This window comes from Oncorhynchus mykiss, chromosome 21 (assembly GCF_057628025.1).
Source record: "Oncorhynchus mykiss isolate SJ-2025 chromosome 21, ASM5762802v1, whole genome shotgun sequence".
NCBI classification, from domain to species: Eukaryota; Metazoa; Chordata; class Actinopteri; order Salmoniformes; family Salmonidae; genus Oncorhynchus; species Oncorhynchus mykiss.
The window spans coordinates 1,825,001-1,836,506 of NC_143042.1; the positions used below are offsets into that span (position 1 = coordinate 1,825,001).

The window sequence follows — 11,506 nt, forward strand, 5'->3', positions numbered from 1 at the left end:
TGTGGTCCTGGTGACTGGACCTTTTTTGGAACACCATTATTTTGGTCTTACTGAGATTTACTGTCAGGGCCCAGGTCTGACAGAATCTGTGCATAAGATCTAGGTGCTGCTGTAGGCCCTCCTTGGTTGGTGACAGAAGCACCAGATCATCGGCAAACAGCAGACATTTGACTTCGGATTCTAGCAGGGGGAGGCCGGGTGCTGCAGACTTTTCTAGTGCCCGCGCCAATTCGTTGATATATATGTTGAAGAGGGTGGGGCTTAAACTGCATCCCTGTCTAACCCCACGACCCTGTGTGAAGAAATGTGTGTGTTTTTTGCCAATTTTAACCGCACACTTGTTGTTTGTGTACATGGATTTTATAATGTCGTATGTTTTACCCCCAACACCACTTTCCATCAGTTTGTATAGCAGACCCTCATGCCAGATTGAGTCGAAGGCTTTTTTGAAATCAACAAAGCATGAGAAGACTTTGCCTTTGTTTTGGTTTGTTTGGTTGTCAATTAGGGTGTGCAGGGTGAATACATGGTCTGTTGTACGGTAATTTGGTAAAAAGCCAATTTGACATTTGCTCAGTACATTGTTTTCATTGAGGAAATGTACGAGTCTGCTGTTAATAATAATGCAGAGGATTTTCCCAAGGTTACTGTTGACACATATTCCACGGTAGTTATTGGGGTCAAATTTGTCTCCACTTTTGTGGATTGGGGTGATCAGTCCTTGGTTCCAAATATTGGGGAAGATGCCAGAGCTAAGTATGATGTTAAAGAGTTTTAGTATAGCCAATTGGAATTTGTTGTCTGTATATTTGATCATTTCATTGAGGATACCATCAACACCACAGGCCTTTTTGGGTTGGAGGGTTTTTATTTTGTCCTGTAACTCATTCAATGTAATTGGATAATCCAGTGGGTTCTGGTAGTCTTTAATAGATGATTCTAAGATCTGTATTTGATCATGTATATGTTTTTGCTCTTTATTCTTTGTTATAGAGCCAAAAAGATTGGAGAAGTGGTTTACCCATACATCTCCATTTTGGATAGATAATTCTTCTTGTTGTTGTTTGTTTAGTGTTTTCCAATTTTCCCAGAAGTGGTTAGAGTCTATGGATTCTTCAATTGCATTGAGCTGATTTCTGACATGCTGTTCCTTCTTTTTCCGTAGTGTATTTCTGTATTGTTTTAGTGATTCACCATAGTGAAGGCGTAGACTCAGGTTTTCCGGGTCTCTATGTTTTTGGTTGGACAGGTTTCTCAATTTCTTTCTTAGATTTTTGCATTCTTCATCAAACCATTTGTCATTATTGTTAATTTTCTTCGGTTTTCTATTTGAGATTTTTAGATTTGATAGGGAAGCTGAGAGGTCAAATATACTGTTAAGATTTTCTACTGCCAAGTTTACACCTTCACTATTACAGCGGAACGTTTTACCCAGGAAATTGTCTAAAAGGGATTGAATTTGTTGTTGCCTAATTGTTTTTTGGTAGGTTTCCAAACTGCATTCCTTCCATCTATAGCATTTCTTAATGTTACTCAGTTCCTTTGGCTTTGATGCCTCATGATTGATTATTGCTCTGTTTAAGTAGACTGTGATTTTGCTGTGGTCTGATAGGGGTGTCAGTGGGCTGACTGTGAACGCTCTGAGAGACTCTGGGTTGAGGTCGGTGATAAAGTAGTCTACAGTACTACTGCCAAGAGATGAGCTATAGGTGTACCTACCATAGGAGTCCCCTCGAAGCCTACCGTTGACTATGTACATACCCAGCGTGCGACAGAGCTGCAGGAGTTGTGACCCGTTTTTGTTGGTTATGTTGTCATAGTTGTGCCTAGGGGGGCATATGTGGGAGGGAATGCTGTCACCTCCAGGCAGGTGTTTGTCCCCCTGTGTGCTTAGGGTGTCAGGTTCTTGTCCGGTTCTGGCATTTAGGTCGCCACAGACTAGTACATGTCCCTGGGCCTGGAAATGATTGATTTCCCCCTCCAGGATGGAGAAGCTGTCTTCATTAAAATATGGGGATTCTAGTGGGGGGATATAGGTAGCACACAGGAGGACATTTTTCTCTGTTAGGATAATTTCTTTTTGAATTTCTAGCCAAATGTAAAATGTTCCTGTTTTGATTAATTTAATGGAGTGAGTTAGGTCTGCTCTATACCAAATTAGCATACCCCCTGAGTCCCTTCCCTGTTTCACACCTGGTAGTTTGGTGGATGGGACTACCAGCTCTCTGTAACCTAGAGGGCAACCAGTGGGTCCGTCTCCTCTATACCAGGTTTCTTGCAGGATGACAATGTCTGTATTACCGATTTCTTTGGTGAAGTCCGGGTTTCTGCTCTTTAGGCCAAAGGCAGATGACCTCAGGCCTTGGATATTCCATGATAATATAGTGAAGGCTTTTTGTTCCATAGAGTGTCCAATGTTGTTGGTCGTGGTTTGGCCTCAGGCCAGTAAGTGTGAGCAGAGCCTGCTGAGCATCTGGTACATGCCATTGGCTTCGGCGAGTGTGAGAGTGGGGGTTGGGACTGTTTGCCCGCTCACTACCTGGGCGTATGTGTGGCTTCCATGTTGAGGCCCTCTTTGCGGGGGTGGGGTGCATGGGGTGGGCAGGAGTGGCATAGGTCTGACCTGGGTGGGCCTAAATGGGGTGTGGGCATGGTTGACGTGGGGGGGTGTTGATTGGTTGGGGTGGGGGTGTGGATGTGTCTGGGTGTACTGTGGTCTGGATGTAATTCCTCTTGGCGTGGGTCCTCTATGTGTAGGTCCAGGGGGGGGTCCTGCAGATCTGGGAGGGTGTCTCGCTGGTCTGGATGGGGTGTCTATTGATCTGTTGCTCCTGTGTGAAGTGTTGGGGATACGTTTGAGAGCTCTCTCTCTCTCTGTATCTCTATCTCTCTCTCTGTATCTCTATCTCTCTCTCTCTATCTCTATCTCTCCTCTCTCTCTCTCTCTCTTTGGTCTTGGTCTTTGTTGTAACAGCTTTCATCTGTGAACAATCTCTCTCCTTTTTACTTGTTTTGCATTGATGTCATTACTCCAGTCAATGCATTGATGTGGTGGTTGTCAAACTCTGGTTAGCTAGATGTTTTATGTTGTGGTTGAGTGAGTCAATGTATTATCGGAAGACAGTCTCCCTTCACCAATGTTTTGTTCCTTTTCAGGTTTCATGACAAAATAGTTCTGGTAAAGAAGTTGTTCTGGAAAGGATTTGGGTAAATGAAGTCCCAAACAAGCAAACTAGTTCCAGATCTCCCCATAATAGGTATTTAGTGTCATTAGCGAACACTCAGTCTGGGACTTTCCATGGTGTGTACGTGTAATTTTACTGTCAATGGTCGGTACAGGGTAGGACAGTTACTGTCTCTCCTCTGATATACAGTTAGTTACTGTCTCTCCTCTGATATACAGTTAGTTACTGTCTCTCCTCTGACAGACAGTTAGTTACTGTCTCTCCTCTGACAGACAGTCAGTTACTGTCTCTCCTCTGACAGACAGTTACTGTCTCTCCTCTGACAGACAGTTAGTTACTGTCTCTCCTCTGACAGACAGTTAGTTACTGTCTCTCCTCTGATATACAGTTAGTTACTGTCTCTCCTCTGACAGACAGTCAGTTACTGTCTCTCCTCTGACAGGCAGTTAGTTACTGTCTCTCCTCTGACAGACAGTTAGTTACTGTCTCTCCTCTGACAGACAGTCAGTTACTGTCTCTCCTCTGACAGGCAGTTAGTTACTGTCTCTCCTCTGACAGACAGTCAGTTACTGTCTCTCCTCTGACAGACAGACAGACAGTTACTGTCTCTCCTCTGACAGGCAGTTAGTTACTGTCTCTCCTCTGACATACAGTTAGTTACTGTCTCTCCTCTGACAGGCAGTTAGTTACTGTCTCTCCTCTGACAGACAGTCAGTTACTGTCTCTCCTCTGACAGACAGTTAGTTACTGTCTCTCCTCTGATATACAGTTAGTTACTGTCTCTCCTCTGACAGACAGTTAGTTACTGTCTCTCCTCTGACAGACAGTTAGTTACTGTCTCTCCTCTGACAGACAGTTAGTTACTGTCTCTCCTCTGACAGACAGTTACTGTCTCTCCTCTGACAGACAGTTAGTTACTGTCTCTCCTCTGACAGACAGTTAGTTACTGTCTCTCCTCTGACAGACAGTTAGTTACTGTCTCTCCTCTGACAGACAGTTAGTTACTGTCTCTCCTCTGACAGACAGTTAGTTACTGTCTCTCCTCTGACAGACAGTTAGTTACTGTCTCTCCTCTGACAGACAGTTACTGTCTCTCCTCTGACAGACAGTTAGTTACTGTCTCTCCTCTGACAGACAGTTAGTTACTGTCTCTCCTCTGACAGACAGTTAGTTACTGTCTCTCCTCTGATATACAGTTAGTTACTGTCTCTCCTCTGACAGACAGTCAGTTACTGTCTCTCCTCTGACAGACAGTTAGTTACTGTCTCTCCTCTGACAGACAGTCAGTTACTGTCTCTCCTCTGACAGACAGTTACTGTCTCTCCTCTGACAGACAGTTAGTTACTGTCTCTCCTCTGATATACAGTTAGTTACTGTCTCTCCTCTGATATACAGTTAGTTACTGTCTCTCCTCTGACAGACAGTTAGTTACTGTCTCTCCTCTGACAGACAGTTAGTTACTGTCTCTCCTCTGACAGACAGTTAGTTACTGTCTCTCCTCTGACAGACAGTCAGTTACTGTCTCTCCTCTGACAGACAGACAGTTACTGTCTCTCCTCTGACAGACAGTTAGTTACTGTCTCTCCTCTGATATACAGTTAGTTACTGTCTCTCCTCTGATATACAGTTAGTTACTGTCTCTCCTCTGACAGACAGTTAGTTACTGTCTCTCCTCTGACAGACAGTTAGTTACCGTCTCTCCTCTGACAGACAGTTAGTTACTGTCTCTCCTCTGACAGACAGTTAGTTACTGTCTCTCCTCTGACAGACAGTTAGTTACTGTCTCTCCTCTGACAGACAGTTAGTTACTGTCCTCTGATATACAGTTAGTTAGTTAATTACTCTCTCCTCTGATATAGTTACTCAGTTACTTTCCTCCAGCTCAGTATTTACTCAGTGTTTTCTGCATGCTCTTACCCTGCCCCCTTTCTTTCTGTTCTGTCCTAAACAACAAACACAGAGCCCTCTAATGGACAATGAATTTCCTCAGAAACTAAGATTTCAATAGACTCAAATATGGTTATGGTTTGAGGACAGATTTATTTTAGGTGGTTGACAAATGATAAGCACTGATTTTTGAGTGTACAGCAGGTGTGGTGTCCTGTGGGAGTCTCACTGTGTGTGTGTGTGTGTTCCGGGGTGTCCATGAGTCTAGAGGAATGACTGAGGACTAACTGTGATGTGTGTGTTTCAGGGTGTCCATGAGTCTAGAGGAGTGACTGAGGACTAACTGTGATGTGTGTGTTCCAGGGTGTCCATGAGTCTAGAGGAGTGACTGAGGAGTACCTGCGTCTGGAAGCTTTGGTTCAGAAGGTGGTGTCTCCATACCTGGGAACCCACGGCCTCTACTCCAACGACGGATCCTCAATGCAATACTCCTCCTGCGTACTGGGTAGTTAGACTGATACTCATAAAGCTAAATGATTTAGATTTCATCATGCATGATATTTACTCTCCATTCACAGCTGTTCAGCTGTTGTGCTGTTAGTTTCCTGTGTTATACGGGTCTAGACGGCCTCAACGTCTGACTCGTTTTCACTTCTTCACATCTCATCTTTCTCCCTCCCTCTCTCTCTCCCTCCATCCCACCACTTCTTTCTCTCCTTCACTCACCCCTCCTCCTATCCTCATCCCTCTTCACCCCTCCTCCTATCCTCATCCCTCTTCACCCCTCCTCCTATCCTCATCCCTCATCCCTCTTCACCCCTCATCCCTCTTCACCCCTCATCCTATCCTCATCCCTCTTCACCCCTCCTCCTATCCTCAACCCTCTTCACCCCTCCTCCTATCCTCATCCCTCTTCACCCCTCCTATCCTCATCCCTCTTCACCCCTCCTCCTATCCTCATCCCTCTTCACCCCTCCTCCTATCCTCATCCCTCTTCACCCCTCCTCCTATCCTCATCCTTACTTCACCCCTCCTCCTATCCTCATCCCTCTTCACCCCTCCTCCTATCCTCATCCCTCTTCACCCCTCCTCCTATCCTCATCCCTCTTCACTCCTCCTCCTATCGTCATCCCTCTTCACCCCTCCTCCTATCCTCATCCCTCTTCACCCCTCCTCCTATCCTCATCCCTCTTCACCCCTCCTCCTATCCTCATCCCTCTTCACCCCTCCTCCTATCCTCATCCCTCTTCACCCCTCCTCCTATCCTCATCCCTCTTCACCCCTCCTCCTATCCTCATCCCTCTTCACCCCTCCTCCTATCCTCATCCCTCTTCACCCCTCCTCCTATCCTCATCCCTCTTCACCCCTCCTATCCTCATCCCTCTTCACCCCTCCTCCTATCCTCATCCCTCTTCACCCCTCCTCCTATCCTCATCCCTCTTCACCCCTCCTCCTATCCTCATCCCTCTTCACCCCTCCTCCTATCCTCATCCCTCTTCACCCCTCCTCCTATCCTCATCCCTCTTCACCCCTCCTCCTATCCTCATCCCTCTTCACTCCTCCTCCTATCGTCATCCTTCTTCACCCCTCCTCCTATCCTCATCCCTCTTCACCCCTCCTCCTATCCTCATCCCTCTTCACCCCTCCTCCTATCCTCATCCCTCTTCACCCCTCCTCCTATCCTCATCCCTCTTCACCCCTCCTCCTATCCTCATCCCTCTTCACCCCTCCTCCTATCCTCATCCCTCTTCACCCCTCTTCCTATCCGCATCCCTCTTCACCCCTCCTCCTATCCTCATCCCTCTTCACCCCTCCTCCTATCCTCATCCCTCTTCACTCCTCCTCCTATCGTCTCTCCAGAAAAGCGTCTGCAGCGGTGCTGGCCCAAGTCAGGCGACGCCCCCGTGAAGAACCTGGTGATGCGCTCCAAGTCCTACAACGTGCCCATGTTGACGCCTGTGGTGGAGTATGATACCGAGACAGGCTCCGTGAGCAGCATGGGCATCCGCCGCCATTCCGTCTGCGAGATGACTTCCTGTCTGGAAGAAGGCGCCATCAACGACATCAGCACCACTTCCTCCCTGGCCTCCGCGGCCCAGCCGGGCCTTTCCTCCCTGGAGCAGGACCTCAGCCTGACAGGGGTTGTTTGTGGTGGAGGTGGTGGAAGTCTGGATCTCTGTGGGTCTGTGGGGTCTGAGTCTTTAGGGTCCCACCTCCAGCCCTCCATCTTTCAGGACTCTCACTCCCCAGGACCCTTCCTCCACGGCGGGGAGGAGTCGACGGTGTCCCCCTCTGTTCTGTGTCAGGTCCACTCTGGCTCAGAGACGGGGTCGATCCCCAGCTGTTCCTCCAGCCCGGAGACAGTGGTAGATCAGATACTGGACTCTATGGACTCTGACCCTGATGGCATCTTCATAGACTTCTCCCACCACAGCTGCTCAGACTCTTCATCCTCTGGTTACAGCAGGGAGAGTGGTAGACAGAGTGTGGTGTAATTTGGGGTTTTCTGGTAGCTAATCACAGGTGGATGATTTATGTGATTGCCTGCTTATTCACTACTGATTTCTGGAAAATCTGTGACTAGTGAGAAAGTGTCTGGAGATTTGCAGCCCTAGAGGTCTGATGAATCTCAAGGGATTATCACACGTACTGACACCATCTGTACTCCACTCACACCGTCGTCTCTAAAAACACACCGCTCTTTCTAGGGCCTATTTTTCATGGAATATTTCTACAGTAAATTCCTTTTTATTAAAAATGTATTTTGCTTGATTTTCACTTCTAGTGCTTCATTTTGAGGATAAACTGTACTTATTTGTGTTTGTATTGCTGATGCTCAGTGACTGACAACTTTGAAACAGTCTGAGGTGTCTCTTCAAGTCTTGTGAAAGGCCCAGTGGAAAGGAGAAGAGATCAATCAGACCTAGCTGAGCTCTCTGGGATGACCCACACCTGGTTCACCAGAGGTCATGAGTTCATTGCTTTCGCAACATGTCTCTTGTTCAAGAGGCAGTGCTGGGGTGAGGAGATAGTGTTCACGTCTTCATTTCAAGCAGTAGGTATCGTGTAGGCCTGGGTGATATTTCTGCCACAGTGACCTGTGGCTGGGCCTTTGTTTCTGCTTCAACATCGCCCCCATGTGGACGGGATGTGCAAGTGCCTGCTGCGCCAGAGTCAAATCTTAATGTCAAATACAAAAAGAGATGTGTTTTGGAATGTGAAGGGATCTGGTGACTCAGTGGTAAGGATCTCACCCCATAAGCATGGGGTCGTAGGTATGTTTCCTGACAAAGCCTGGAGGACTGTGACAACTGCTGGGGGTTTCCCCTCCTGTGAACAGCAGCAGTTATGGGGGAAAACCTCTGGGAAAAGTAGACCTGTAGGTTTAAAAAAAAGATCAATTTGAAAATTAAGGGTCTACTTTCTCAGAGGTTTATGACCACAACACATCCTGATCCAGAGCTGTGACTTGAACCTACAACCCTGAACATATGGGGTGAGATCTTTACACCAGAGCCCCAGACTCCTTCACACCTCTTAACTGTTTTCTTTGTCATTTTCACGTTGAGAATAGCTGACATTACCAATAACCTCTATGGTTGAAGGTAGGAAATGAACCTCAAAGCCACAGACTCTCACACTTCTAGCTCATCTTACGACGATCTAAATAGTTAAACTCCATGCCTTCTCTCAACTAATGATCTAGTAAGATCGTTTGTATTCTAAACGACCTTGTGTGACACAGCCATGTACAATTTATGGAGTTGGTTTTATGATTTTCTAAAAACAATGACACGCTCAAATGTATTGCCGTTAATTATTGTAGCATTTGATGGACAAGTCATTCTGATTTGATCTCATGATTATGTCAAACGGAACCCTCAACTCAAACTTGACATTTTAATGCAGACTTTTTGTTGGTCTGTTCAAGATTCTGGGCTTGATTCAATCCGTAGTGCTGAAGATCTGCTGTACAGCGTGATTCAAATTGTCACCTGACCCTTTGGAAAGTATTCAGACCCCTTGACTTTTTCCAAATGTTAAGTTACAACTTTACTCTATAATGTATTAAAAAAAAATTCCCCCTCATCAATTTACACACATTACCCCCATAGTGACAAAGCAAAAACCGTTTAAAAAAAAAAAGGGTTGCTAATTTATGACAAATAAAAAATGAAATTTCCAGAAGTATTCAGACCCTTTACTCAGTACTTTGTTGAAGCATCTTTGGCAGCGATTACAGCATCGAGTCTTCTTGGGTATGACGCTACAAGCTTGGTACACCTGTATTTGGGGACTTTGTCCCATTCTTCTCTGCTTGACAGGACCTGCAATGCCAGGTTGGGGAGCATTGCTGCAAAAACTATTTTCAGGTCTCAGGTCTCTGGTCTCTCCAGAGATGTTTAATTTTATTTAACCAGGAAAAGCCCATTGAGATCCAGAGTCTCTTTTTCAAGGGAAAGCTGGCCAAGAAGTCAGCAACAATCAATACATTACAGAATTAAAACATACAACAACATGATCCAGCCTAAAAAAAGCATTTACACTCCTCCGTAACAGTCTCCCAATATTTAAAATTCATTCAGTGGCACTAACATATCTAGATGAAGCACGGATTGTAGATTATTCCATGATGTTCAATCGGGTTCAAGTCCGGGCTCTGGCTGGGCCACACAAGGACATTCAGAGACTTGTCCCGAAGCGACTACTGCGTTGTCTTGGCTGTGTGCTTAGGGTCGTTGTCCTGTTGGAAGGTGAACCTTCGCCCCAGTCTGAGGTCCTGAGCGCTATGGAGCAGATTTTCATCAAAGATCTCTCTGTACTTTGCTCCGTTCATCTTTCCCTCAATCCTGACTAGTCTCCCAGTCCCTGCAGCTGAAAAACATCCCCACAGCATGATGCTGCCACCACCATGTTTCACCGTAGGGATGGTGCCAGGTTTCCCCCAGACGTGACACTTGGCATTCAGGCCAAAGAGTTCAATCTTGGTTTCATCAGACCAGATAATCTTGTTTCTCATGGTCTTTAGGACTAACTTCTTGTTTCTCATGGTCTGAGTCCTTTTGGCAAACTCCAAGCGGGCTGTCATGTGTCTTTATACTGAGTAGTTAGTGCCTTCCATCTGGCCACTCTACCATAAAAGGTCTGATTGGTGGAGAGCTGCAGAGATGGTTGTCCAGAGGAACTCTGGAGCTCTGTCAGAGTGACCATCAGGTTCTTGGTCACCTCCCTGACCGTTTGGACGGGTGGCCAACTCTAGGAAGTCTTGGTGGTTCTAAAATTATTCCATTTAAGAATGATGGAGGCCACTGTGCTCTTGGGGACCTTCAATGCTGCATACATTTTTTGGTACCCCTCCCCAGATCTCGACACAATCCTGTCTCTGAGCTCTACGGACAATTCCTTCGATCTCATAGCTTGGTTTTTTGCTCTGACATGCACTGTCAACTGTGGGACCTTATATAGACAGGTGTGTGCCTTTCCAAATCATGTCCAATCAATTGAATTTACCGCAGGTGGACTCCAATCAAGTTGTAGAAACATCTCAAGGATGATCAATGGAAACAGGATGCACCTGAGCTCAAGTTCAAGTCTCATAGCAAAGGGTCTGAATACTTATGTAAATAAGTGTTTTTTACTTTTATAAATTAGCAACAAAAAAAAAACGTTTTGCTTTGTCATTATGGGGTATTGTGTGTAGATTGCTGAGGAATTGTTTTAAAAAAAAACTATTTTAGAGTAAGGCTGTAATGTGACAAAATGTGGAAAAAGTCAAGGGGTCTGAATACTTTCCGAAGGCACCGTCACATTGCCTAAATAGCAAGTATCACACTTGATTTTTCTAAAGGTAAAATTTCTATACAGATTTTTATTAAGATGAGTAACTTTCTACAGCTCTTTTATTTTGGTTCTGTTCAGGCTGATGTGTGTCCAGATGGACATTGGTTCTGTTCAGGTTGATGTGTGTCCAGATGGACATTGGTTCTGTTCAGGCTGATGTGTGTCCAGATGGACATTGGTTCTGTTCAGGCTGATGTGTGTCCAGATGGACATTGGTTCTGTTCAGGCTGATGTGTGTCCAGATGGACATTGGTTCTGTTCAGGCTGATGTGTGTCCAGATGGACATTGGTTCTGTTCAGGCTGATGTGTGTCCAGATGGACATTGGTTCTGTTCATGCTGATGTGTGTACAGATGGACATTGGTTCTGTTCATGCTGATGTGTGTCCAGATGGACATTGGTTCTGTTCAGGTTGATGTGTATCCAGATAGACATTGGTTCTGTTCAGGTTGATGTGTATCCAGATAGACATTGGTTCTGTTCAGGCTGATGTGTATCCAGATAGACATTGGTTCTGTTCAGGCTGATTGCTGATGTGTATCCAGACAGACATTGGTTCTGTTCAGGCTGATGTGTGTCCAGATGGACATTGG

At 45.8% G+C, this 11,506-nt stretch overlaps 1 protein-coding gene across 5 annotated transcripts in view; it reads left to right on the forward strand.

Moving 5' to 3' along the window:
• LOC110514895 (proline-rich protein 5) overlaps positions 1 to 7,850 on the forward strand; it is a 62,867-nt gene extending 55,017 nt beyond the window's left edge. For all 5 annotated transcript variants that reach the window (XM_090213408.1, XM_090213410.1, XM_090213409.1 and 2 more), the window contains 2 exons: positions 5,436 to 5,577; positions 6,933 to 7,850. In XM_090213408.1, coding sequence (XP_090069534.1) covers positions 5,436 to 5,577; positions 6,933 to 7,567 — 777 coding nt within the window. In that variant the 3' untranslated portion in view covers positions 7,568 to 7,850. The remainder of the gene's footprint in view (positions 1 to 5,435; positions 5,578 to 6,932) is intronic.
• Positions 7,851 to 11,506: the final 3,656 nt, after the last annotated feature.